The 27,681-nt window shown below is 52.5% G+C and overlaps 1 protein-coding gene and 1 long non-coding RNA gene across 6 annotated transcripts in view; one reads left to right on the forward strand and one right to left on the reverse strand.

Annotated features, from left to right (window-relative positions):
• LOC134473720 (uncharacterized) lies at window positions 1-27,157 on the forward strand. Its single transcript, XR_010044117.1, has 4 exons — window positions 1-379; window positions 14,360-14,467; window positions 20,024-20,242; window positions 23,226-27,157. It is a non-coding gene; the product is annotated as an uncharacterized LOC134473720 (long non-coding RNA).
• Window positions 4,194-27,681, reverse strand: part of Scube3 (signal peptide, CUB domain and EGF like domain containing 3) — a 34,729-nt gene continuing 11,241 nt past the window's right edge. The window contains exons 3-23 of one of the 5 annotated variants that reach the window (XM_013156650.3): window positions 26,607-26,732; window positions 24,140-24,274; window positions 23,110-23,235; window positions 22,634-22,750; window positions 20,660-20,707; window positions 18,355-18,471; window positions 16,640-16,762; window positions 16,043-16,159; window positions 15,328-15,453; window positions 14,935-15,051; window positions 14,708-14,812; window positions 14,311-14,427; window positions 13,872-14,030; window positions 13,434-13,649; window positions 12,933-13,094; window positions 12,562-12,729; window positions 11,924-12,085; window positions 11,394-11,591; window positions 10,811-10,963; window positions 10,609-10,688; window positions 4,194-8,149 (exon numbers count right to left, since the gene is read on the reverse strand). In XM_013156650.3, coding sequence (XP_013012104.2) covers window positions 8,000-8,149; window positions 10,609-10,688; window positions 10,811-10,963; window positions 11,394-11,591; window positions 11,924-12,085; window positions 12,562-12,729; window positions 12,933-13,094; window positions 13,434-13,649; window positions 13,872-14,030; window positions 14,311-14,427; window positions 14,708-14,812; window positions 14,935-15,051; window positions 15,328-15,453; window positions 16,043-16,159; window positions 16,640-16,762; window positions 18,355-18,471; window positions 20,660-20,707; window positions 22,634-22,750; window positions 23,110-23,235; window positions 24,140-24,274; window positions 26,607-26,732 — 2,822 coding nt within the window. In that variant the 3' untranslated portion in view covers window positions 4,194-7,999. Of the gene's footprint in view, window positions 8,150-10,608; window positions 10,689-10,810; window positions 10,964-11,393; window positions 11,592-11,923; window positions 12,086-12,561; window positions 12,730-12,932; window positions 13,095-13,433; window positions 14,031-14,310; window positions 14,428-14,707; window positions 14,813-14,934; window positions 15,052-15,327; window positions 15,454-16,042; window positions 16,160-16,639; window positions 16,763-18,354; window positions 18,472-20,659; window positions 20,708-22,633; window positions 22,751-23,109; window positions 23,236-24,139; window positions 24,275-26,606; window positions 26,733-27,681 lie in introns of all 5 variants that reach the window. The other 4 variants (XM_003473902.4, XM_063239007.1, XM_013156646.3 and 1 more) reach the window with 4 other exon arrangements.

Consider the following 27,681-nt stretch of genomic DNA (forward strand, 5'->3'; position numbering starts at 1 on the left):
CGGTTCCGGGGCCCCCCGGGAGCCCGGGCGAGCCGGCTCCGAACCGGCTGAGCCCCCACGGCGCCCCGCCCCCCACTCCGTCCCGGGCCGGGCAGACGCAGGCCTGTGAGGAGGCCAAGCGCCCGGCGAGGGCGTGATGACGTCATCGCGCCGAGGCGCGGGGGAGGGGGCGCCCGGGAGCCGTGCGGAGTCCGTCGTCGCTATAGCAACCGGGACAGCCACCTGAAGGATTCCGGCGTTCAGTCCACCTGAGGCAGCGGCAGAGCGAGTCCCCGGACTCGGCCTCTCGACTGAGGCCTGAGGGGAAAAAGCTGAGGGACACAGCGTGCCGGCTTCGCCTGCTGACCTTGGCGCCAGTTTCTGAAGGACGCGACTGCAGGTACCGGTGGTCCGTGTCGAAAAGGAGGGCGCGGGGGCGCGGTGAGGGCCTCGCTCTGGGGACGGCGCCCGCACGGGCCTCTTAAGGTCTCTTTTCTGACCCCGCTTACCCCTCCTCGCAGGCCCCAAACCAGGTGATTTCTCCCTCCACGTGGAGAGGGGCCATGAGTGGGGGCGATTTCAGAAACCTGAGGGGGAAATGAAAAGGGAGTGAACTTTCCAAGCTAAATAAATAAAATAAATGAATAAGGAGCGTTAGAGAGCGGGTTAAGGTTGCTTTTTCCAAGGGGAACGTGGTCCTTAAACTGAGCTCAGCACTCAGGTGAGGCTGAGTCTCAAGAGATCAAGGATTCGAGACCTGTGGGGCAGCTGAGCCCTAACGAGGGAGCAAGACCCTGGCTCAATATAAAATAAAATATAAATAAAAAATAAAACGGGACTGGGTGCTTGGAGGAATGAAGGGAGAAACTTTCTCTTGCAATCCTTTCCGACTTTGACTCCTTTCTTTAGTATCCTTCAAAATTTGTTTTTGTATTTTTGGCAGCATTGAAGATTAAACCCAGAATCTTATGCTAAAGTACATCTCCAGACCTTTTGTTCAGATTTACAAATTTTTCAGGCAGTGTCTCGTGCAACTGACTCTGGAGTAACCAGGACTACAAACCCCAGCTGTATCCCAGGCCCTTATTTTTTTGTTTTGAGACTCAGTAAGTCTCTAGGTTACCCAGCCCACCTCGAATTTGGTGATCTTCTGGACTCAGCCTTTAGAGTGCTGGGATTACAGCTGTATACCACAGTGGCCCACTAAAAATGTAATTTTTATAATTTTACATTTTTATTAGTACATGTTACAGCACATAGTAATTGTATTCCTCGTGGGGAGTTGGTACAAGTGCATAACATATTTTAATTTTTTAACCCCCTTCCCCTCCCCTCAAAAAAAATCTTAAAAGGAAGTAAATTTGAAACATCTACAAATACTGGATTTGCGCAAACTCTTTTTTAATAGAAATTTTACAGATTCCCTTTCTTCTTGAGTTCCTAATTCATCCACCTCCTGTAATTATTAGTATATGACTTACTAAACAACATAAATGTATTATGTTTTTATAACTTGTGAATCCTAAAAAGGTTAGTGTTTATGAACCTCTTGATGAGTAATGTGGGGAATATTACTTCACACTAGAAGGAGATAAGATATTCTTCCAACAGTTACAGTGTGCTCTATTATCAAATACTGTCAAAGGGATTTTTCTTTGATTGGATTAAAAGCAAAGAATTGGAAAGTACTGAACTTGTAAAAGAATATAGTAGTCATTAGAGTCTGTTTTAGTTGTATGAAAAATGATTCTACTTGTTATCTTTCACTAAGAGATACTTTGTTAAAGAGGTACTTTGTTAAACAGATACTGTGTTGCAGACTCTGTTGCAGTTTTTTGCTTTTTCCCTGGTGCTGAATATCAGTCTTTGCACTGAGCTACATCTCCAACCCTTCCTTATTTTTTTAAATTTTGAAACAGTCATGCTAAATTGTTGAGTTGCCCAGACTGGACTTAAATTGGGACTCTTCCTGCCTCAGCTTCCCAAAGTGCTTTGCTGAAAGGGGTGCCTGACTATGCCAGCCAATATAAGCTTTTAATTTTTTTTTTTTTTTGTCTTTTTCATTTTTACCGGTACCAGGGATCGAACTCACGACTGCCTGCTTGCAAGGCAGGTGCTTATGCCACTAAGCTAAATCCCCAGCCCCATGCTTTTAATTTTTTATACAATTCTTTTATAATTACATACCTTAAGATCATTTTGTTAAAAATTTGAAGTGCATATTCAGACCATTTACTGTATAGAAAACATCTGCCATTTGTGGAATTGGCAAACGTAGTCTTCCTTTTAAACCAAATCAAACTTACTGGCCGTAAAGAAAGTCTGGCTTTATTCTTTAATTTGAATAAATATACTGTAGTTTGTAAAATAGATTGCTAAAACCCATCAAGATTAAAAATTATATCCAGCTAATATTTACATAATAAATGATAAAAACAAGATAGTGCCAGATGGTATATAGCTAAAGCTATCATTTTTGAGAAATGAGATAAAAGGCATGTTATCCCCTTGGTAAACATGTGGCACTGCTTTTGTCAAACTCATGTTCAACTTTTGGGGACCCTCAAATAAGAATTTTGTCTTAAAAAATCAGGAGTAATAGGTGTGGTGGTGCACATCTGTAATCTTAGCACTCGGGAAGCTGAGGCAGGAGGATTGCTGTTAAGTTCGAGGCCAGCCTGGGTTAAAAAGTGAGTTTAAGTCTAGTCTGAACCATATAGTGAAACCTTGCCTCAAAAAAAGACCAAAAAAAAAAAAATCAGGAATAACTCCAATAATTTTGCTAGACTTCACAATTCAACTTTATGTGTGTGTGTGTGTGTGTGTGTGTGTGTGTGCGTGTGTGCCAGGAATCAAACTCAGGACCTTGTGCTTGCCAGAGGGGCACTGTACCACTGAGCTATATCTCTGGCCTCTAACCTTTATATGTTTAAAAGATTTGACTGAGGCTGGGGATTTAGCTCAGTGGCATAAACACCTGTCTTGCAAGCAGGTAGTCATGAGTTCAATCCCTGGTACTGATTAAAAAAAAGAAACAGTGGGGCCCAGAAATATAGCTCAGTGGCACGAGTGTCTGCCTGGCAAGCACAAGGTCCTGAATTCAATTTCCAGTAACTACCCACACCCCCCCCCAAAAAAAAAAGAAAGAAAAAAGCAGCAATGGGGCCAAGAAGCTTGCAAACAATTTCATTCTTTGATAGTAGGAAGTAGAATTAAATATTTTAAAAGATGATAAGAGCTGAGTACTGCTGAATTGTCCCCCTGTTGAGATATCACTGTGGCAACATCAGTTCTAGTCAGAAAGTTACAGAGGGTGGACCTTGAATAGAGCTATGGTCTTCAAGCTATGATAGCTGAATGTGCCTTGGCTGGCATGTAAGAGATTGGTCATTGTGGAATGACTACACCGGTCTTCATTACAGATGTTAAATAAGGGGAAGTTCAAGGTTCTGGTAGGTCAGCCCAGTGTATTCTATGAGCAGATAAATTTTTCCCTCTTCCTCAAGTCATACTTACAAATGAATATATAGTGTAGATATTAGATCCAGTAAAATTTCATGTCAGTGATTTACATACTTGCATTAATGAACTTGCCTATCATCTCTGAGCCTAGAAATTGGGATTGTTCATTTCTAAGAGATTGAAGATTGCTTTCCTGTGCCCTGTAGGAGTAGAAATGATGGTAGTGACTGGATGATCTGTATTCATGTAATATATTCCAAAAATGTATTGCATGAAAGGAATACTGTGAAATGACCCTCAGTGCTGGAGGTGGGACACAATTTCTGAGCCACCTGTGGCCTGGCCAGCTTTGGGAAATTATACTGTGGGGAGGAGAAACAAAACTCTAAATTTCCTCCACTACTCTCAGGCCATGATTCTTGATACGGCTTTTTAAAGGTAGTCAAAAAGACCAGTCCTTTCAAATCCTAAAGTCATTAGAAATAAGATGAATCAAAAAAAAAAAGGACTGGGGATTTAGCTCGGCGGCATAAGCACTTGCCTGGCAAGCACGTGGTCGTGAGTTCGATCCCCAGTACCAATAAAAAGTTAAAAATAAATAAATAAACAAACAAACAAACAAAAAGAAATAGGATGAATCACTAAAAAATGTGGGCAAATTTTATCTGGAAGCTAGAAGACACTATCCACCAGGCTTTTTCTGGCTCTAGTATAAGCTACTGAGATAGAAGAAAAGATACCAGGCTGAAGGGTTTCATTTAGTATTTTAATAATAATAAAAAGACAATACAAAATCCAAACATTTCTTTTTACAAGTTCAGATACATATTTTCCCCAAGTGCAAAATACTCTATGAACTGCATCGTTTGCTGTTTATTGTTGGTTGTGAAGGAGATGTTTACACTATTGGCAGCAGTGGAAGGCAGATACAAATACAGTTCTTTTTTTCTGAGATTTCTTCTGTGATTAAAAAACCAAACAGCCTCCTGCATGGAAATATTATTCTCTGAAACTTTAGTTCAGCTCACACAGAAGAAGACAGTTTTTAGTTTGTCCAAAATGCAACAGTCTGTGTTGCCTAGATAAACTAGTCACCTTCCTGGGGGTTCTGTTTTCCTCTCATCACATATTTTCTTAAGAAATTCCTAGTCCAGAGAAAGGCCCAAGGGCAGGATGTGCTAACTTTGAAACAGGTCAAATTGAAAGAGACCTTTGATGTTTGCTTCCACTTTTCTCTTGCTGTGCTTGAGAAGAAAACCACGGAGGTATCACTTTCTGCTGATGGCCAGCGGTGCACTGTTTCTCTTCCCCTCGTTTGAGGCTTGTTGTATTGAGGTAAAGCAGCAAATACAAACATCTGAATGCTCTGTAACATTCTCTGACATTGAGATGTGACCTCCTAGTCCATTCCAGAGTCACTCATACATGTATGGAAAAATGCTCATTGGGTCCCTAGACCAGGACTGGGTTATTACTAACCTCTTGGGACAAATCCTAGTCTTCAGAGCATCATCCGGGCCAAGTCGGAGCAGACAGAGCTCAGTGATGAGGCTCTGGGGATTTCTAGACCTGGGGTGGCTGCTCAAGTCCAGGCGCTGGTCAGTTTTCTCCTGACTCTGAGAATTCCCTGAGTTAGGGATGGGCCTGGTCTGATGATACAGGAAGAGGAGTAGAGTTAAGAGGAGTAGAGCTAAGGATGTAAGTGCCTTTCTGATATGCGTCACTTGACATTGGGGCTCTTGAGGAAGTGCTTTCCCATTCCCAGATTCGGATCAGGGCAGGCTGGGTACTCGAATGAGGGCTCACAGTTCTGTTACTCCACAAACACACCATTCTGCAGGGAGGCTTCGGGGTCAGTTCGTTCATGAAGGATCCCTATGTGCCTCTTCCCATTTCCCTCCACTGGTAAAAACTCTCACTTGCCCTGTACATCCCTAGAGAGTCCCTGAGTATTGACTCTATTCTGTCCACATAACTGTTCCTCATGTGATGCCTCAGGTGTTCCCTCGTTAGGGTCAGAGCAGCTTCGCCTAGATTCTTAATCCCTAACTTGGATGACTTAAATGTGGCGGACAATGGCAGATTTGTCCCTGCTTGCTAAGATCTGATTAAGAAACCTATAGTCTATAGGCTCCGTACTGTGACACTGACTTGCAGGTCCCACAGACCATGAAATAAGCATTGGAGGAAGTATATCTATCTGTGGTACAGCAGGAACGGAAGAGAGTGAGGAGGAGCCAGATCCTGGAGGGCATGACTTGGGAGCAACTCATCTGGGTTCCCAAGAAAGACATGCCATGGGAGAGAGGAACCCGAAAGTTTATCCTAATCTCTGGTAAGGAATTAAGATGGTCAAAGTTGATGCAAAGCAGTTTTCACAGCACTTCTAGGCAAGTGCAGAGTTCCTAAGAAGTGGCCATTTCATTTACTTGGATGCAGCCAGTGGTGGCCCTCTTTGACCAAGAGAGACAGAGGTAGCAGACCCTCCACCCCCAGATGTGAGGGGATCTAGCTGCGCCATCTGCTACCCACTGCTAAGCCTGAGGCCAGAGGTGATCCCAAGTTCCTTTCTTTAGCAGTGAGTCTCCTAGGAGAACAGTAGCCCTGGACCTGAGGAGTCAGCTGGTGGCCTTTAAGAAGGACTACAGCTCCAGGGAACTAGAAGGAGCAAATGGAAAAGAATTTTACAGGTAGCAGTTGGATTAGGCTGGAGTGTGTGCAGGATTTATGCTCTAGCTCAATTCTTGCTTCTGAAAAACAGTAGTTGAGGCAGGTTTGAAGCCAGCCATAAGAGGGAAATGGCCAAGGTCAGGCAGACATTTGGTCCTTAACCAGCTTCGGACCTCAGCAGCCATCCCACGCTTGGCTCCTACAGCCTTGCTTGGCCTCAGGAGCTTGAGTCAGCCCATCACCAGGGGTCTGACCCGGTCCTCTTCCATGTGCACACTGGGGAAAACATGATGAAGGCGGGGAGAAGGTGGAGGCTTCCCCTTCTTGGAGTGGAGAATCACTGATCAAGCTCATCAGCCCCTGTGGTTGTGAGGTTCGTGCTGAATCCGCAGAGAGGCATAGCAATGGCAGGACTGTTCCGCAAATGCGTCCCTCTCCTTCCTGTTCTGCCAGGTCCCCCACAGCACTGTCCTCCGTGTCAGATGCTTCTGAGCTATAGTCCTGGGTTGGCCCCACCAAGGGTCCTAGAGGTCTGAGTGGCCACAGACGAAACAGACAGATCAGATGCTCCAGCACTCAAGGTTCATGAGCTTCAGAACTGATATTCTTTCACTCTGTACATATACTCTTCTCTCTTGGGCAGCTATAAATAAGGTTGTTCTAACAGAGAAAAAGGAAACAAAAACCCCTCCCTCTAGACAACACAGAAAGACTCAAATGATTGCACTTATTAGATGTGGACAGGGTGGGCAGGAGGCTCGCCAAGTGCACACATTCCTCTTGCTGCCCATAGCCTGAGGCCAGAGGTAGGTGGCTCCAGGCTGGCTGCAGAGCAGGGTCCTCTTTGGTGGCCCCCCACGAGCCACCTAGGGCGACAAGGGGAAGATGACTGTGGGGCGAGGCCCAGGCTGGCTTCAGGTCAATAGCCAGGTTTCTAAGGGCAACACTTAGCACTTAGCAAGGGGAGTGGAGCTCCCCCAGGGAGCTCTGGGGTGGGGTGCAGGCATGGCTGGGCCAGGGGAAGAGAAGAAAAGGGATTAGTGTTTGAGGTGGCTTACAATTGCTCTGTAGTTCAGTCCTCTGGATGCTCTTTCCTTTCCTTTTTTTTTTTTTTTTTTTTCTTTATTTTTTAAAGCAATGCTTTAAAACCTGTTTTCTGTCCCGCAGAGTTATACTTCCTCAGGGAGTCACAGCAATGCATGGTAATGCTCGCTGCTTTTCCTCATTTCGCGATGTCCACTAGCCCAGCAGTATGGGCCATCTGTAAACCCTTATGGAGTCTACCCCAGGCAGACGTGTAGGGGAAGAAAGAGAGAAGCTATACAGACAAGAAGGTTAACTGTGTGCCCCAGCAGACCAGTGCTGGCATTAAGCCAATATGTCAAAGGCGTCTTTGGCAGAACCCTGGACTGTTAAGGGTCACCCTGGGGAGCACAGCCAGGGGACTCTTTGGCTCCTCACTAGCAAGGCACAACCCTATAGTGGCAGAAGCCCCTCCTCCCCTTCCCCATTCCTTAATGGACCCACTTCCTACGTGGACCTCAAGTAGCCTTCCCTGATGGGGCAGCAAGTGAGCCGGTGAGAGGGGCGGGGGAGAGGGCAATGCTGTCCCTTCACCCCTCGGGGCAGCAGAGCCAGCACAGAATGGCTTTTCTGGGAAGCATATAGGAAATCAGTAGAGAGACAGAGACAGACAGAGACAGAGAAAAAAAAAAAAAAAAAAAAAAAAACTAGAAAAACAGAAAGGGAGAGTGCCTGGTCTGTGTAGTGATATTTTTCCTCCAGAAAGAAAGAGAGGACTCGTTCCTTGTCTGAGGGTAGGGGCTGCCAGCTCTGAGGGCTAAGGAGTCTGATGGCTCCAGAAGCTGGGTCTCCCAGCACATGGGCACTATTTGTAGGGCCTCAGGAAGCTGGACACTTTGGAGCGGAGCAGCTTGATGAAGGACTTTGGGAGCATTTCCTTGTGTTTCTCTGTGTACTTGAAGTAGTTCTGGGGATGGGCCAGCACCTCAAAGAAGGCCTTGATGAGCTTCTTGTCCTGCAGAGATGGCAGGGGGTAGTGTCATCCCGTGTCACAGGTGGGAAGGAGGAACACCGGCCTCCCCCCCAGCAGCCCCTCAATGTCCAGTGGCATCTCACATTGCACACCCCCAGAACTGAACTCTGGACTCCCATCCTCACCATCTGCTCCTCTTTTAGAATTCCACAAGTCCACAGCAGCTACAGCCCTCTGCTGCCCAGCCCATCTGTGAAGCATCTTTGACCCCTGATTCTTGTTCACAATGCCAGCAAATCCTGCTGACTTGGCTTTTACGATATAACCAGGGTCTGACTGCATCTCACTGTCTCCATGGCTGCCAGCCTGGAGCAAGCCACATCATCCCTCAGTTGCATATTGCAATAGCCTGGCCAGTCTCTGCGCTTCTGCTCTCGGTCCTCCACAGGCTGCTCTTTCCACAGCAGCCAGAGTGACCTTTGGGGATGTATAATTAATTCCTCTTTTTCCTGTTTGATTTTTTTGGGACAAAGTCTTGAAATCCTGGGCTTAAACTATCCTCTTGTCTCAGCCTCCCAAGTAGCCAGGCTCCAGGAATGTGCCATGGAACCTGGGTAAGATTTATTCCTTTTTTTTTTCTTTGCAATGCTAGGGATTAAAGCTGAGACCTCATGCAGGCTAAGCATTCATTCTGTCACTAAGCCACACCCTCTGCCCCTCTGGTTTCTTTTATCCCAAAGTGAAAGCCAAGTCCCTTGGATGGCACCTTGGTTGCATGGGTGACCTCTGCCCTGCTCTGCCCCTCTGCTCTCCCTTCCCCTGCAGATCTGGGCTTCTTGAGGTTTCAAACATGCTAAACTCTCCCATGGTTTTTAGTCTTCTGATGGGTGTCCCTGGCCTCCTCAAATGCTTTTCCTGGTCTCTGTCTGTCTCAGCAGAATGATGCATGGAGCACCAGGTTCCACACACTAGAACGTGGCTCTCCTGGCTTCCAGGCTGGGGCTCTTTCCACTGTATCTGAGGATTTCTAAAACAGAAGGTGGGGTTCCCAGCCTCTCACCCCTCTTCTCATCAGAACAGCTGTACTACTTCACACATTGGAGTTCCAGGGTATATTTGATTTGAAATAATGATTCAAATGCTTAAAAGTTTGAAAAGTATTGGTAGAATTATGTTCTTTGAAGTCTGTAGATTCTAGGAGGTTTTTGTCATTATAGATTTTATTTTGGTAATATATAAATTCTATCATTAATAATAGTGGATTTTTTGCAGTGGAAATTTATGAAGAATAATTTTGACTACAACTATAGTCTCAGGCTGGGGATTTAGCTCAGAGGCGTAAGTGCCTGCCTTGCAAGCTCACAATCATGAGTTCGATCCCCAGTACCAAAAAAAAAAGGTTACAACTATAGTTTCTGAAGTATGATTTTCTCAAAATGGGATCCACAGACCTACATGTGTAGTTCATTCAATATTGGAAATACTTTGTTTCTTTTATTTATTTACTTATTGATTGATTCAGGGTCTTACTATGTAACACAGGCTAGAATTCATCGTGATCCTCCTGCCTCAGCTTCCCAAGTATTGGGATTACAGGCATGCACCACTATGCCTGCCTTCCCTTTCTTTTAAAAGACATCTAGGCTGGGCATGGCGGTGCAAACCTGTAATTTCAGCACTCAGGAGGCTGAGGCAGGAGGATTGCCATGAAGTCAAGGCTAGCCTGTGCTACCGAAGTGAATTCAAAACCAGCACAGTGAAACCCTGTCTCATAAAAGCTGATAAATAAATACAGACAGACTTCTAGAGGTTGGCAGTGTGGCTCAGTGGTGCAGTGTTTGTCCAGCATGCACATGGCTGTACCTCTGTATGACAAAGGAAAACAGATGTCTGTCTGGGACAGCTGCACTAGTGTGCTGCTTCTCTGTGGCCTGGGGAGAGTGAGGGACAGAAGGGACTTCTTTTTTTTTTTGTCTTTTTCCTTTTTATTGGTACCAGGGATCGAACTCACGACCACACACTTGCAAGGCAGGCACTTACGCCGCTGAGCTGAACCCCCAGCCCCAAACCAATTCTTCTTTTTTTTGTTACCAGGGATTGAACTCACGACCTTGTGTTTGCCAAGCAGGCACTTAGACTTCTGAGCTAAATCCCCAGCCCCGGAAGGAACTTCTGTAAGAGCATCTTTCTGTTCTGCAGTCCCCTGGTATTTCTGGGAGGAAAAGATACACCTCAGTTCCCCTTTCCCGTCCGTCTTTTCCCTAAGGCCTCATGTGGCCTGTGTGACCCTGTAGTCAGATGGGCTGGCTCAAAGCCTGGCTTTAACCAGGAGGCAAGTTCCTTAACTCCGCCTCAGTTTTCTCATCTGGAATGATGAAGGCATCACCTCCGAGAGCTTCTGCGTGTATCAAATAAGAGTGCTCATGCTGGCACTCAGCATGCAGCCTGCACAGCTGTGTGCTCACTGCCATCAGCTGGCCTTGTCCTTCACGCTCACTTGCCTTTAAGATCTCCTGGTGGTTTTCGGAGGCATAGAGCCGGCCGTCCCGCACAATGTCTTCCACCAGCTGCTCGTAGTCCTCTGCAAAGCGAAGCAAGGTGGAGGGGGCACTGAGGGGTCAGAGTTCTTCCTGCTCCCGGCTGCCTGCCCAGGCCCCGTGCCTCCCTTCCCTCCCCAGCCCCAGCTCTCCTGCCCTTGCTCACCGTCATAGGTAACATAGGGAATCTGGAAGCCGCGGGCGCTGTTGGCCTCGCTAGTCTTGAAGTTAATCCAGAGCTTCCTGGACCGTGCTGTGAAAGCGATCGGGCGCTCGTAGGTCTGGCAGGTCTCATACGTGGTAATGGAGGATGGGGAGGCTGGCGAGGCAAGTGGCAGGTCAGAAAGGCAGCTGGGCAGGCCACCCAAGCCCTGCCAGAAATAGGGTTGTGCAGTGGGGGTGGGGGAATCACCCTGACAGAGATTCCTCCCTCCAAACACATGCATACCCCAGACCCTCCATCGCCCCTGGGTTTATTCTGAAAGCCCTCTGACATCTGGGCCCTCACAGTGTGTATGAAATCTGACAGTGAATGAATTGGCAAAGCACTAGGATTAGAAGTGACACGTGCAGCAGCACTGGACTTCTAGGGCTGGCTTTTTCTACTCTGCCACACCCGCCGCTGCTGTTTCCTGTTAGCTTCCCTCCTAAGCATTCTCAGCTTCTCCGCTCCCACTCTTCCTGTACCAAGCTCTCCTCCCAGCCCGATTCGGACTACCCTTCCCTGGATCAGCACTGCAGCCACCCACAGTTCTTTCTCATGACGAGGACGTCCCCACACTCGTCCTCAGATGGCAGGAAGATCTCGGGTACCACGATAAGGATCTTGCGCTTGGGTGGGGGGTTGATGTTCCAGATGCACTCCACGCCGGCTGGGTAATTGCCCGGGTAGTTGGGGGACTCGATGTAGCCAGTGAACTCACCTAGCTCCCCACCACACTGACGGTCTGCAGCCAAGCCCCAGGGGTAAAGCAAGGCAACGAAAGCAAGTCAGTAGGGAATGATACCACTCTTCAAATTCTGGGTCCACCTTCCTTCCTGTCTGTTGAGTCCCTTCTCACTTCAGCCATCCCCACCTCCCCATTACCAGTCTCGGGGAAAGGGTGCTCCAGGGCTCAGCATAGCCTGGCCCTGGAGTTTGAGTGGGGTGGGAGACGTGGAGGGCGGCACTTTCCTGCCCATCCCACCCTGCTTCCTGTGGGTTTGCCACTCCCCTTCCTCTCCATACCCACCACTCCCAGGCTTCTGCCCCTTTCCCACAGCTTGGCCTGCCACTTACTCTTGCACTGGGCCACACTGGTGGAGCCGTCAAAGTCAGTGCTTGTGTTTCCTGGACAGCGGGTGCAGAAGTTCTGACGGAAGTCAGGCTGGTAGGAGCCCATGGCACAACGGATGCAGCGATGGATGCTGGTGTTGTAGTAGTGCCCTGGGGAGCACTGGACTGCAGGCAAGCAGGGAGATGCAGGAGTCAAGGGAGCTGGCAGGGAGGCATTCTGGGGCCATGTTCATCACATGAATCAGGGGACCCAGGACTCCGAAGCTCTTTCCAGCGACCCAGCCTTTCCTAGTCTCACTTAAGCCCAGGAAAAATAAACTTCACAGAGTGGTTGTCTGCGGTACCAGGCCTTTTCTTTCAAGCACCAAGCCAGTGCTGACCGAATACAGAAACTCCCTGGGGTATGCTGTGTGTGTGTGTGCTGCTGTCAGTTCTCCAAAGCAGGGGACAAAGTGGGACTCTTAATTCCTGATTTTGGGCCTGGGAGTCCTGGAAGCAGGATGGTGTGATCACTTAAGCAGCTGGACTTCCTACTTTGGAGCAGATGGTAGGAACATACTTGACTCCTCTAGGGACTTGGAGAGGGTTTTTTTTAAAGAGGGGTTGGAGTCAGGGAGTCTCCTAGTGGGGTATTCACTCACCTTTGGTGTCACAGTCTTGGAAGGAGAGGGCCCCCTCATGCTTGGTTGTGAGACCCCCACCACAAGGGAAGCACAGGGTCCGTCCTGCTTCGGGTTGATAGGTGCCACGTGGGCATGGCTGGCAGGGCCTAAACCCATCTGCAGAGTGCTGACCAGGTGGGCACTGACCTACAATGAACCAAGGGCTCAACTCTGATGGGGATGGTCCCGAGTCACCCCCACAGGGTCACCCAGTCTCAGGACAGAAGCATACAAACAGGATGTCAGCTAGGAGTGGCCTGGAGCCTGAGCCTACCTATTGGGAAATCCCTTGCCCATGGGCATCCCACTGCCCACCCTAGCCCACTCTGTATTGTTTGTTCCCCTGGCACCTGCACATGTGGTGATGTTGGTGGCTCCAAGAGGCCCGTGGGCATCACTCCCAGGGCAAAGGTCGCAGGAGAGCTGCCCTTCTCTCTCCTGGAAGGTGCCCGCCGGGCATGGCACACACTGCTCCGTCTGGCCGTGGTAATACGTTCCCTGCGGGCAGCTGACTGAGGGAGAGTCGGCCGCGCTAGCCACCCACCCCCCATTTCCCACCATCCCGGCCTAGGATTTCCCTTCCCGCTCCCCCAGATACAGGGAGCCTCTCTGTCAGGAGTAAACTGAATCCTGCTTAGATGCGTAGGGAGGTTAAGCTCAGGTACAGGAGGGCTGCTGCCCCTGCCTGCTATCGAGCTTTCACCTTGGGACCAGGGAGGGAGGACAGCAGGCAGCAGGGTCTTGGCTGCCTTACCATCGGAGAAACACATCTGAGGCGGAAAGGGGTCCTGCTCTGAGCCAGGCCTATGCTGGGCCTCCCCACTTCTCTGCTCCCCTGCAAGCTCCCTTACCACACTTGGCCCCAGCACGGTGCTGCCCGGGCCTGCAGACCTCCACCAGCTCCGCTCGCTCCCCAGCTCCCAGGCCTGGCTTATGGGCCAGCTCATAGTCAAGGCCAGCCAGGCGCAGCAGGAAGCGGTCCTGGTTGATGGACTTTCTGAGCATCTTCAGGGACCCTTTGAGTCGCCGCTCCATCCGCTGTCGCAGGCAGGGCAGCCCACAACTCGCTAGGGGTGGACGGTGATGTGTGTTGGGAAGGAGAGTGAGAGTGGTGTGAGTACGAGGGCAGGGGGTGGACATGGGCAGCAAGAGGACAGGGTCTTGGGCTTGTGTTACATAGCATCTGTCCCTTGCACAGCCTCTGTCCTTTAGCTGGGCTGCGAGACCTGTGGTTTCTCCACTGCTGCCCTCCCATTTGGCCCTCCACCCAGGGGTGTCCCCAGTCCCACCTGTGGTTTCTTCAGCTCTGACCTCTGCTTCCAGTTCCAGGGAAAGCCGGGTGACCTCCTTGCCTGGAGGGGTACGGGCCCGCCGGCCCTTGCCCTTCCGAGAGGAGTCACACTTGAGGTGGATGAAGGTGACCTGGCAGTCAGAGCAGGGGGCAGAACCTGGGGGAGAGGCCTTGTCAACTCCAGGGGTGCCACAGGGGACAAGGGAAGTCCTCCCAGCCACCAGGCAGACCTTACCACATCTGGTTCTAACTCCCTCTCTACCCTCTTTAGTTTAGGATGCTAGTTAGAGGGTGAAGGGAGAGTCCTGGGTTCCTCAGGCCCTATACCTACATCTGCTTTCCCCTCCTCTGTGTGTTCAGTCACTGGGCAGAGGAGCTGGTGGGTGGGGAGGGTTCGGTAGCCAGGTACCCCCGGTAGTGAGGTCCCCAGTCCAGACCTGACCCTGGGGTTCTGCCGGCCTCCTCCAGTTTGCCTTTGTTCCGCAGGTGCAGACGACACTTGGCATCCTTGACCTTGAAGGAGGCCCGCTGTTTAACCAACAGCACTGCAGCCTCTAGAGGGATGGCAGAAGCTCAGCACAGCATGGGCCCCAGGTGAGAGCTGCTTGGAGGGTGTTGTGGGGCCGGGCTGGAAAGTGGGGTTGGGAAAGCCTGGGGACCAGATGGTGAGGGCAGAGGAAGGAGGCAGCAGGGTTGGAGAATGACAGAGCAACGGAGAAGACCCAGGAAAAAGTAAGGCCCAGGGATTCATGACAAAGCAAAACAAAGGGTTAGTGCAGGAGAGGAGGTGGGGACAGGAGAGGACGTGGGGACAGGGATCCAGGCTGTGCTCACCATGGCAGTGGCTGGAGCTGGTGCTGTTCCCGGGGTGGCCAGCTCGGGCAGCAGCTGCCTTAGGGCTGGGGGTGCCACAGCTTACCGTGAAGCCATTCTCAGACTCTGAGAGAAAGGGCCTGTCACTGGTCTGACCTGTTCCCCAATATCTGCTGGCTGGGGTGTCCCAGGGAACCAAAGAAACTGCAGAACAGTCCTTAGCCCTCCAGCACCGCCCTCCCATGTACCTGGCAAAAAGCGGGCCCGGGAGGGGCAGGTCAGGGCACAGGTGTCCTTCTTGCCAGACCGGTTGCAGCTGAGCATGGCTTTGGAGGCGCCAGGGCTGCCTTGGCACTTCACTGGCTCTAGGGAAGGGAGAGAGGCCTGAGGAGACAGGTGCATCCTTCCCTTCCCCCTGCCTCAATTGGTGAATACGCAGGAAGAGAATCCAGTACAGGCAGACCTGCTGTGCGTGGAGACGACACTGGGGATATTTACCAGGAGAGCCGTGCCTCTCACCTGGAGGGCTACTTTCTGCACCTGTCTCCCCCTCATACTTTCCCCGCGCCCGAGCTCTGGGCTGCCCTGCCAGGGCACGGCAGCTGCAATGCCAGGTCCGGCCAGCAGGGCGCGCCGCGCACCTGTGCAGTCCTTGCCGTTCCAGTGCAGCCGGCCCTGCCCCGCGGGACAGGTACACTGGTAGCTGCCAGGAGTGTTGACGCAGCCAAAGCGGCAGCCTCCCCGGTTGATGCTGCACTCGTCCACATCTGGGGGAAGGAGAAGGCAGACAGACAACAGCGGTGGGCAGGTGCAGGAGCCAGGGAGTGGGAACTAGACCTCAAGGCACCCTGCATTAGGCAAGACGGGAATTCTGGGCATCCGTAGCACATTATGGCTATAACTAACAGTGCTGTGCAGTGTACATTTAAACACTGGTTAAGAGGATAGATAGCATGTTAAATATTCTCATAACTGAAACAAACTTTAAAAGTGTTCCCTGGCCTGCTAAGAGCTCAAACCTCCTCTCTTATCTCGGTCCCCCAGTGTAAGCAACCTTTGCAAAGGGCTCAAGCTAACAGCTTTTTAAAGTCTCCCATGCTGCCAGCCAGTAGGGCTGCTGTCTGGAAGCTGAGGGTGGGGCCTGGGGACAGTGCCAGGGATGGGAGACATGTTTTGGAGACTGAGGTCCCCTGGTGCCCTGTCTCCCACGTGCCTTCAGAAGCTGTCCCAATCCCCCCTCATAGCAGGTGCAGATGTGGCACTCAGGGGTTGCCCGGAGCCACAGCCAACACAAGGAGTCAGCCCGTTGGCAGTGAGGAGGCCAGGGTGGCTGCAGGGCACACCTTGCTGGCTTACCCCCACAGTGGGTGACACCGTACAGCAGGTAGCCGCGATGGCAGAGGCACTGGAAGCTTCCTGGCGTGTTGACACATATGTGGTCACAGGTTCGGTCAAAGGAGCACTCATCTATATCTGGAAGAGCAGGGATTCAGGCGACAGAGTCTGTCTCGGGGCCCCTGACCCTCGCTCAGGTGAAAGACCAAGAGAGTGTTTGGCTGTCTCCTGCTTGATTCCAACAGGTCCTAGTCACAGGCCATGCACTGGCCCTCAATTGGTGATGGGGCCAACCCACCTGCCTCGCCCCCTCTATGTGGAGTCAGGAACTGCAAGATCAGTGTGCTGCCAGTGGATTGGGTGCCAGGTGTGGTCCGGCAGGCACTGTCTGCCAAGGATGCGCACTGGGGTGAAAGCATTCCCTCCCTTCTCGCCATGCAGCGTGCTCCAGTGTGGAGCTGCTCGCCAAAAGGAAGGTGCGATTTGTCAGTGCGCAGCATGGCACCCCCTGCGGATCCTGTGCAGTGCCTCCCGAGTGTGCAGGGTACTGGCTTCCTCGAAGCTGTTGCACCCTGAGAGCCTCTCCTGAGGCCTTCACCTTGGCGCAGTTCTGCTCACCCTGGCAGTTCCTCTCGTTGATGAGAAGCTTGTAGCCCTTCTTGCAGCTGCATTCAAAGCTGCCCACTGTGTTGCGGCAAATGTGGTCACAGCCCCCGTTGTTCAGGCGGCACTCGTCTATGTCTGGGAGAGGAGGACAAATGGGATCAAAGATAGCATCAAAGAACAGGGAAGGAAAAAACACCAAAACCCAAGGAGCCCAGACCTCTTCCTCACAGGCACAAGGATAACCTGCCCCTGCCCCTCTGACTCCTCTGCCATTCTCCTGGCTCCATTTCTTCCCACTCGGGGATCTGTGACCACTGGTAACACTGTCCTCTGGGCCTGAGTCCCAGGAGCCAGGCCTGGCCTCTGGGAGTTGCCGGGGGCAGGTGGGCATCTGACATACAGGACAGGCCATGCCCTTTGCTCTCCAGCTGATGGACAATCCCAAGGCTGGTGGGTAGAGGTGTCCCTTTCCTGTCCCCAAGCCCTGTCACAAGGGCTCTGTCAAGAGTGCTGACTGGGATCAAGGAGGTAGAGAGTCAAAGTGACTCAGTGGAGAGGGCCAGCCTTCAGGGAGGAGCTGGGAAAGAGGCCAGACAAGGAGGACTTCCAGCAGAGCCAGCTAGGGCTGGGTCCCTGAGGGGGAGGACGGGGCCAGGCGGGGGGCTGGACCGCAGAGGTCTGGAGAGACTCAGGCCCGAGGCAGCTTTCAGCACTGGAAAGGGAAAGGGGGGCAGCAAGCAGCTTCCTTCCTGAGGTCAAGTTCCCCAAGCTGGTGGCAGACAGGACCCAGGCACTCGCCCCTTTGGGAGGGGGCAGGGAGGGCAGCCCTCCACTTCACTCTGAGCTACCTGTCAACAGTCCTTCCCAGCAGGAAACCTCTCCACTCGCTGGCTGACCTGCTGCCTCAGCCCTCCCCCTCTTCTTGCAGCTGCTGGGCCAAAAGACACAAAGAAGGAGCCTAGTACTGTACTCTTTGCAGTCCCCACTCCTTGTGACCAGGGGGCACAGGCTGGTGAATCAGTATTTCCAATATTGTTCCCCTCCCCTTTTGTCTTCCTTCTCCCTTACCTTCTTCTGGACCCAGCTAATTAAAGAAAGGGAGGTAGAATAGACAGTATGGGAAGTTATACCATGATGCCGGCTAACATGATGTGCTCCCAATGTACTAAGTGCTTTCCTAAATATATATCTTATTTAATCCTCACAATTCATCTACAGGGCAAGTACTTGGGAGCAAAGGAGGCAGGCGCCGCGTGAAGTAACTTGCCCAGGGTCGTGGGCCTAGGAGAGGCGGAGCCAGCACTGAGCCCTTAACCGCAGTTCTGGTCCAGCTTAGCCAGTCCAGCCTTTGTGAAGGTTGGGGGAGAGCATTTGCAGAGCCCACTGGGAAGGTCCAAGGAATGCGGGTTAAGAAGGTTACAGGACACACCTGTGACCTCAAGTGCACAAAGTCAGGGCTCAAATATCCTCCTGGCCCCTGGGCAGATGGGAATGGCATGCTCATTATCTAAAAGGGTTGGGCCCTGCAGGGAGGTAGGGGTGAGAGAGGGCAGAGGAGGAAGGTGCCAGGGACTGGCTGGACCTTTGTGCCCCTTGAGAAGAGAAGGGAAAGGTGCACAGGAGACAACCATAGGCTGAGTTCCTTATGAGAAGGGTGGGAGGGGCTATGGCCCCAACCTCAGCCCCGTTTCAAAGGTCTCAGGCCCGCGTTGTCCCAAAACCCTTACCTTTGCAGGTCTTCCTGTCTGGCTGCAGCATGAAGCCCACAGGGCAGCTGCAGTGCACACCCGTAGCTGCGTCATGGCACTTACTGTCACAGCCCCCGTTGTTGACAGCACAGGTCTCTGTTTAGGGGGGAGGCGGGGTGGTAATGGGATTCCTGGCCTAGAGGCATCAGAGATGCAGCGACCACAGAGAACAGAGCTGCCTCCCTGTGCTTGAGCAGGAGCATTAAGCGGAGGCCCGCGGCCGCGTCCTCCCATCACCCCCAGCCCCCAGCCCCTCATGGGTGCAGCCAAGCAGTCCATCTCCCTGCCCCCTACTTGATTGAAACAAGGTGGACAGCAGTGAGGCAGGTACAAGCCAGAGCTGTCAGGCAGGAATGTGCGGGGGGTGGGGTGAGCAGGAAGGATGGGGGGAGCTGCGTGGTCACCAGGGAACAGGAGGGGCCGGCAGAAGTTTCCTCCTCGTCCCACTGACCATCTCTTGGGACAGTCTCACTATGGGTGGATGGGAAGAGTGTGCCTGGGGATCCCTAGGATAGCTGAGGGATGCCCCAGTTTTTCTCCCCTCAAACTACCCAAGCTGTACTGAGAAAGGTCCGCTTCGGGACTGGGCTCAGGCTCTGCGGTGACCGTGCACCGGGTCATCATGCACCTCCACTGCCTCTCCAGCCCTCCTCCTAGCTCCACAAGAGGGTGAGCTGACTGGTCACTGTTTTCCTTTCCTAATGAGAGACAGGAGGGGGCCAAAGGAGAAGAAGAATGCAAAGAAGAGAGGGTGTAGAAAGGTAGGGGAGAGAGAACCCCAGAGCTAGACAAAGCCAGAGCCCCTTTCCCTGAGTGTCTTCTGTTGCTCCCTCCGGCGGGGGGTTTTTCCCTTTGCTGAGAGGCCAGAGGGGAAGTATGCATTGGGTCACTCTCCCTATTTTCTGAATTCAGAGGAGAAGAGGAACAGGTTTAGACAGCACGTTGTGAGAGTTGTTGGACAAGAGCAGGAAAACCATTGGCTCAAATAGTGTAGGAGTCTGACCCTGGGGCTGGGAATATTATGGACCCTTGTGTCTAGGATCTTAGGAGTTTTTCACAGAGCTGGGGGACTGGATAAGAAAAGCACAGACAGTGCTGTCATCTTTAACCCAAACAAGCCCCACTCTTGTCATGGGTTCAAGGAACAGGGCCAGGGCTCCAGAAGAAGCCTGGCTATGTCCTGGTCCCTCAAGTGGCCAGGCAGCGTGGGACCCGCCATGTCATTCCTCTCTCAGCCTCTCCTGAGGTTCCCAAGACCACGAGGAACCTGGACGGAACCCTGAGACGGAGCTCAGCTTTCCCCCAAGACTGTTCTACTCTAAGAGGCCCACTAGGTCCCGGAGCAGGGGGTGGAGGACAGAAATCCTGTGCCACGTCCAGGTGGCTTCTGAAGGGTCCAGGATGGAAGACTGGACCAGATGCTGGGCAGTGCTATCCAGCTCTTCAGGACAGCGCTGCCCAGAGCAGAGTGGGATCACAGGGTGGCACAGCCTCACTCTTGGCTCTCCAGGTTGCCACCGGTTGCCCTGAGCTAACCGTGCTGGGGGCTTCCTAGATGCGCCCCAAGTGCTACCCCACCCCCCAGCACCTTGAGGACTGTCACTGCTCTTACTTTTTTTTTTTTTTTTGTCTTTTTCCTTTTTATCAGTACCAGGGATCGAACTCACGACTGCCTGCTTGCAAGGCAGGCGCTTATGCCACTGAGCTAAATCCCCAGCCCCACTGCTCTTACTTCACAGAAGCAGGAACTGCGGATCAGAGAGGACCTGAGGTCACCTGGTTAGAGCGGGGCAGAGCCAGGATTCAAGCTCAGGTCTGTGGGAGCCGGACAAAAGCCACAATCTGAACCATGACGGAGCAGAACATGGTGAGCAATGCTGGGACTGTGACTGACATGGGGCGAGAACCCAGGAAAGAGGCCCCACGGAGGGGATGCCATCCAACCCCAGCTCGGGTGGCACAGGGGCAGTGCAGGAGGATGGAGCTGGCTACGGTTTGGGCCTGCACTGTGTAGTGGAAGGAGCGGGGGAGGGAGCAGAGCCAGAAATAGAGAAGACACTGACAGGGACAAAGGAAGACAACGTGAAGGCTCCCAGGCCGGCTCTTGGGGACTCAGGTTTCCTGTCACCTGACAGGCCCAGGGCCCAGCTTCCAGGGGAGCCCTGACAGGCTGGCGCCCAGTCGGGCTGGGCTCGATGGGCATGCGGTTAGTGGGAGCCTCAGCGGGTTAGCGCTTTCCCCTAGCGAGCCAGTGAGAGCAAGCGGAGAGAGCAGACATATTTACCATTAGAGACAGCCTGAGTGGGGATGTGCTGCTCTAGCCGCCTTTCCCCTGTTTGACATCGTAAAAAAGCTGTTTAGATGCTGGGCAGGAGCCACTGCGGCCCGCTGGACCCCTCCCCAACCATCCTCCACCCTGAAGGCCCAAACCATTGCCCCACATGGTGAGCCCGGAAAACCCTGAGATACCCTCACTTCTCAGCTGTGTGCTGCTTGAAATCCTCAAAGAAGGCAAAGTTCCAGCAAGTGACTGAAAAAGTGAGGCTCAGAGAAGGGTGGTCGTGGGCCCAAGACCACACAGCATGCCAAAGGCAAAGCTGGCATGCATCGTCTAGTCTTATGAACAGCCAAGTCCCAGCCTTTCTGTGCAAATGTCCTCTCAGTCTCTCCCTGCATCTGGGTATCCTGATGTCCCCAGACAACGTGAATTCTTCCTAGCAAGGCTGGTACAGGCAGGGACAGTAAGTCTACTGAAGCAGAGGAAGAGGGGCCAGGAAAGAACACAGCCGTGAGCCCTGAAACAGCCTCCGGTGCCCTCCTGTGCCTGCCCGGCCCTGGCCCAGGTGGCAGAGTGGGTCTGCACGAGCTCAGGCTTAACAGGAGTGCTCTGAAAAGCAGCCACGTCCAGGAGCATCTATCTAAAGAGTGGCGGGGCAGGCTCTGGCCTCACGTCCCCAGGCCCTCAGTGCTGTCCTGACCCACTGCTCATCTCTACTCTGGGGACTGCATGCAGTTTCTTCTGGCAGATGCTGGGGATGTGTAACGTGTCTGGCCAGAGCAGGGAGGTTTAGAAAGCAGAAGAATTAGCTCTCTGAGGAGAAAAGGAAAGGAGCCGGCACAGTCCAAGCTAGGGAAGGCAGCAAGACCGACGCGTGTCTCTGATGTTTGAGGAGGTAATGGAGAGGAAAATGTGCAGCAGGAGGCTCTTCAGTGGCAGGAGCACATCAAAGTGTGCGTGCCAAGAAGGGCGCCATCCGCTCCCTGCTCTTGTGTCTGCAGCAAAGTGGACAGGTCTCCGGACTGGGGTCGGGGAGAGCCTGGCTCTTCACATTCCGGTATGCAGGGCCAGTGTTCCCGGCTCAGGGGCATTCCCCCCACCCCCCCAGAGGGATGGCCCCTCCTGCCCACCTAGGCCACAAAAGCTCACCTCTGCTGTCTGGCCCAAGGCCCAGGCGTACCCCCTGCCAGAGCTCCTCCCTCCCATCAGGGACCCCTGACCTGCTGTGTTCTCGGCACTAAAGACTGAGGGAGTTAGGAATCAGCTGTAATGAGTTAAGCTCATGCAGGGCACCTGGACACATTGAGGTGTGGCCTAAGGCTTCTAGAGAAGGAATCCAGGTGTTAAGAGGGCCCCAGACCAGGGCGAGGAGATGGAAGGCTGCAATAGGTGAGAAAAGAGGACTCAAGGCAGAGCTGAGAGGAACTCCTGGGAGCTGGAGAAAGAAGGGGAAGAGACGGGGGATCTGCAGGAGGGGTGAGGCGGGAAGGGATAGAGAGGAGGAAGATGCCTAGAACTAGGAAACCCCGTCTCTCAGCTCAGGGCTGTTGCAAAAAAGAACACCGTCCCACCTCCAGTTTCAGAATAGGGGCCAGGGCTGTGACAGCTCCCCTCACCAGAGAGAGGAGTCACTTGCTAGGTAGCCAGGGCCTCTGGGCAGAGGCTGCCAGCTGACTTGTCCTGCTGTCCTGCCCTTCTCCACCCTAGCCTCGGTCAGCTAGCACCTCTGCTAAGGATCCCAGTTTGATGACACTTTATCCTGGGGGGATGGGGGTGGAACCAGTGGGACGAGGGTCAGGTGAGCATGTGAGTCTCTCAGTCTCCCTCTGGTCTCCCTGGCTAGACCTGGCATTTTCTGGGGCTTGGAGCCTCTACTAGTCCCTGGCCAGCACTGGGGTCCCCAGAGGTCCCCCTAGTTTCTCAAGGCCTCCACCACCACCCCCATCACAGACAGACCGAGTTCTCCCCTGCCTCACCCACCGATGCATGTCTTCCCGTCAGTGTGGAGCACAAACTTGATGTGGCAGCCGCAGCGGGGACCCTGCTCTGTGTCATCGCATGTGTGCTGGCAGCCGCCATTACCATAGTTGCATGTCACTGTGTATAGAGAGGGCAGGATGCCCATCAGCTTGCTTCTCCCAGGCACCAGTCCCCCATGACGTGGAAATAGCCCTCTTTGTCTTTTTTTTGAGACAGGGTCTCGCTATGCAGTTCAGGCTGGCCTTCAGCTAGCTCACTTTGTAGCTCAGGCTGGTCTTGAACTTGCAAGGATCCTCCCACCTCAGCCTCCAGAGTGCTGGGATTACAGGCGTGAGCTACCACGCCTGGCTAGTAGCCCTCTTTTCTAGCTGCCTCTGCCTCACTTCTTCCCTCCTAGCTCTGGCCCTTGCTGCTGAGGCCCCACTCCCCTTCCTGTCCACTTCCCCAGCCCACCGCTGCCAGCCCAGTGACCTCACATTTACAGTCCCGTTGGTTCTTGGTGAGCTCAAAGCCAGGGCGGCATTCACAGGCAATGCCCCCTTTGGGGGTCTCCCGGCAAATGTGGGCACAGCCGTGGTTCTTGTTCATGCAGTTCATTCCTTCTAAAAGAGAAGAGGAGAGGGGTGAGTGTTCTGCACCTCTGGATGCCTGCTCTGGGTGGAACTGGAAGGAGCCGCTGGAGGCTTAGGAAAGAGGGAAGATTCCACGGTGCTTTCACACAAGAGGAGACTGTGCTCGCTGTCCCGGGCCTCTTGCCTTATCCACAGAGCTGGGAGCTAAGGAGCAGAGTTCAGAGCCATTCTGAACAAGTGTAAGAAGGATGAATAAGGGGTGAGCATTAAGCCACCCCACAGAACATGTGTGTGATCTCTCTGGCCTTCAAACAAGTGGTAACAGTTGGCCAGTGCTGTGCCAGGGACTCGGGATTTAGGAAGGACCCACTTCACTTCCCTTAGAGGACTTACATTCAACCTGGAATGATGTAACAATCAGATTTATAAAGTGAGTGGGGAGTGATTGGTGTGGGTAATTACCGTGCCACAGAAATCTAGGACGTTTCCACTCCATGCAGGGCAGTATATGGAGGTATTAAGACAGTTCCTATCTTCAGGATGTCACAGTCCAGTGGAGGGGATGAGCCACAGAAACCAGCAAAACATACCCTGCTCTTCCTGCCCACACCCCCAGTCTGGCCAAGGAAGCTCTGGGGAGCAGCAGCTTGGAGAAACTCGGACATCTATGTTTAGGAACAACACCTGCCTCAAGTCTGCACTAGAGGATATCCCAGTGTAGCCTTGATCCCATGTTGACCCTATCCCCAAATGAATTCCCCCAGACCTCTCTCTAACAGAGTGTCTTTCCATGAAGCCAGAGGGTGGGACTGAGCTGAGGGCCTGGGAGGGAGCTGACAGGGTTGAAAAGGAAGAATGAAATTAGGGGTCCTAAAGAAGAGCTAAGAAGAAGAGCCTGGGGGTGGGCGCTGGGCCTTCCCAGCTCATGGGCTACCTTCTGGCCGCTGGATACAGGTGTGCTGGTTGTCACTGAGGAAGAAGCCTTCTCGGCAGTGGCACTCGTAGCTGCCCATCATGTTGACACAGCTCTGCTGACAGCCGCCATTGCCCTCGGCGCATTCATCCACATCTGTGCAGGACAGGTGACCAGTGGGGCCGTGGAGCGCAGGCGGGGGTCCAGGGTGTGCCCTGGGCTTCAGCAACGAAGGCTGAGGGAGTCCTGAGACACAACCCCATCCCGCACCTACACCAGGAAGTTCTTGCTCCCTTGTCAGCTAATCCCGCACTGAGAGAGATCCGGGGAACCAGGCAAGCGTGCATGTGCTTAGGGGTTTGAGCCTTGCTCTTCTGGGGGAAGCTTCACTTCCCTTTCTCCCGCTGAGGGCAGAGGTCAGGAGACGAGGGGCGACCAAGATAAGGATGGAGATGGGTCACACTGACCCGGGAGGTAACCAGGGGAAGCAACTGTGGTAAGTAGCCAGGGAACATGGAAGTGGTTCTGTGTTCAGGGGGAGCTATGGCCATGTTGCCGAGGTTGAAGGCAGGGTGGGGTGAGATAGTGAACCTCAACTCCTTGTGGGGTCGGGACCGTTTCCGTGGACAGGCCACAGCCCTGTCTGTCCCTCCCCCCACGCCTGGGCTTGCTGCCATATTCCTTAGCCTTTCTCCTATTTTGGTTTAACAAAACAACTTCTGGCAGCTTGGCAAGATGGGATGAGAGAAGAGCTGCCAGGCCACACCCTAGATGCGGGGGTGGGGGGAGCAGTAGGCTCTTACCCCAAACCACCCCACTGTGTCCCGGCCCCAGGTTTATCCTGGGGCTCCCACTGCAAGGCCTTGACTCCATCTCTACTCAAGTTCGCACTGGGCCAGGAGGCATCAAGGAGATGGGATACCATGTGGAGCAGCTAGAGCCTGGGCTTCCCGGGGCTCATTTGTCCTTCCCTCCCCTCCCCTCCCCTCCCGGCCAAGGGCAGAGCTGGTCACCATTCGGCTGGCTCTGGACCAGTAGAAGCACCTGTTGGCAAAGCCAAGGCGGTGCACTTTGCTCCATCCTCGTCTCTGTCCCATCTTCTATCTCACCTCATCCTTCTCTTCTTGCTCTTGCCCTATCCTACATTCCACGTGACTTTGTTACTCTAGTCAAGACCTTCAAGTTTTTGTAGGGAAACAGAGGCTCAGGGCACGGTCAGCTTTCTCAAGGTCCCCTGAGCTGAAGGTAGGGTTGAGCCTTGACCTTAAACCTCGATAGACCGTCTCCAACCGCCCCACACCTGGTCATTGTCTCGTCCCTCTGATTGCTCCTTTCCAAACACTTGCGGGGAAAAGAGAATTGGTGAGCGTCAGGGTGTGGAAAGGAAAGCAAAGCACTCAGAAGTTGATGTTCACACTGTGCAAGTGTCACCGCTTCTCCCCCAACGAGGTCACCAGGGGTGACTCAGAAAGAGAAAGGGCGCCCTGCATTGAGAGCTGGAGTGGTGGCCAGGGCTGGGGGCCTGGGCCGGGAGGAGAGACCCACGGCAGTCCAAGGATGGGGTGGCAGGTAGAGGCAGCTCTGCGGTATGAAAGCTGTTTTGAGGCCAGCAGGAGGCGAACTCCTAACTCGCGTATTTAGTCAGGGCAGGGTAGGGCCCACCACAGCCTACTTTTCTGGGCACCACTCCTCTTCCTCTCCTGTCCTATACTCCCATTCCCTATTTCTGTTTTCGAACCAAAGAGAAAAGAGTTTGGGAGAGGGCCCATGGGTTCAGATCTCCAGTCCTTCGCCACTACAGGCTTCAGCTGTTGTACTTGAGGAAGAATGTAGCCTGGTCTCGGTAACTTTTCAGTGTGGCAGAGACCAAAGTTCTGTTCAGTTCCTTAGAGACTGTTTCTGATTTGGAAAAGCAGATCAGGTTAGATGGAGGCCTCCAAAGCAAGGAGAGGGTGAGACAGAGTGGAGGAAGAGTTGGAAGAAAACCCGCCTGTCAGGACCAGCAGGCATCATCTTCAGCAGCATCATTCCTCCCTTCACTGAGTGCTGCTGTGTGCTCAGGAGTGTCCAGGGCTCTTACACATGTTCTCCATGGTGATCTGCCCAGCAGCCTTTGCGTGAAGTATTACCACCCCATCTTAGTGAAGAAGAAGCTGCCTTTCTGAGAGATGCATTCATTTTCCCAAGGCCCCACAATCAGCTGTGCAATTGGGATCTGTCTGGACCCATTGTGCTTTACCAGTCTGGCCAGCCCTTACCCTTTTCTCCCAGCCCTCTCCCAGGAAAACTCTCTAGCAGCATTTCCTCTGATGTTTCTCATTCAGCAGCAGGACTATTGTGTCCTCAGTGGCCAGTCCTGAAGAGAACACTGACCTTTTCCTCACTTGAGGGAGTGCAGCTCTTTGTGATCATGTCCCTTTCTTGCTTGGGAAGTGCTGAAAACACCTCTTTCCCTACAACAGACCCACTAACCAGCCCTCCTGCTTACCCAGACAGTTGTGTCCATCATGTGCCAGGTGAAATCCATCATAGCAGGTGCATCGGTAGTTACCGGGGATGTTGACGCAGTCGTGCACGCAGCCTGCATTGTCCTCTCGTTCGCACTCATCCACATCTGTGGGCATAGAGAAGCCAAGACAGCCACATCCACCTGCACATCCTCACCGACCATCCTGGGCTCAGCCTTGTGGTGGGTTTGTTTGTTTTTTGTAGTATTGGGGAATGAACCCAGGGCCTGTGAATGGTAGGTGTCATGGTTTATGTCTGTGGCCCTCAGCCCTCATGAGTTTACACTGTGCATTTGTGATTGGTTCATTGTCTAGTGCTTGGATTGATGGTGTCAGTGCCACACCCACATGGGGTGGAGCCAGGGTATAATGTAATGGCAGGAAGGTGTGTCTTGCTCTCTTTTGCCTATTTCGGCCTTTCTGTTTGCAACTCCCTTGAACTGGGGCCCAGCCATGCCACCCTGCCTTGGAGCCAACTGAGTATGGACTGAAACCTCCAAAAACTGTAAGAAATAAACCTCTCCTTTCCCAACTTTGGGCTTCAGGTATTTTGTCTCAGCGACGAGTAAAAAGTAACTAAGACAGTAGGCAAGAACTCTACCACTTGGCCATACCCCTGGCTCCTTGTGGTTACTATAAAAATATATATCAAAGGGGCTGGGGATTTAGCTCAGCGGCATAAGCACCTGCCTTGCAAGCAGGCAGTCATGAGTTCGATCCCTGGTACAGATAAAAAAAGAAAAAGACAAATATATATATATATATATATGAAAAAAAAAAAATATATATATATATATATATATGTGTCATGGTGGTGCATGCTTATAATCCTAGAATCCTGGGAGGATTGCAATTTGAGCCCAGCCTGGGCACCACAGTGACTTAGTAAGACCTTGTCCCAAATCAAAAAAGGATTAGAAATGTTGCTTAGTATGGAGCCCCAGGTTTAATCCCCTGCATCTTCTTGCCTCAGCCTCCTGAATGCTGGGATTACAGGTTTATGCCACCACACCCAGCTGGCTAATTTTTACCTAAACCTAAGTTAAGCATTTTTTA

The sequence above is a fragment of the Cavia porcellus genome, unplaced genomic scaffold (genome assembly GCF_034190915.1).
Source record: "Cavia porcellus strain 051 isolate PalLab524CR breed Dunkin Hartley unplaced genomic scaffold, mCavPor4.1 scaffold_28, whole genome shotgun sequence".
Taxonomy (NCBI): domain Eukaryota; kingdom Metazoa; phylum Chordata; class Mammalia; order Rodentia; family Caviidae; genus Cavia; species Cavia porcellus.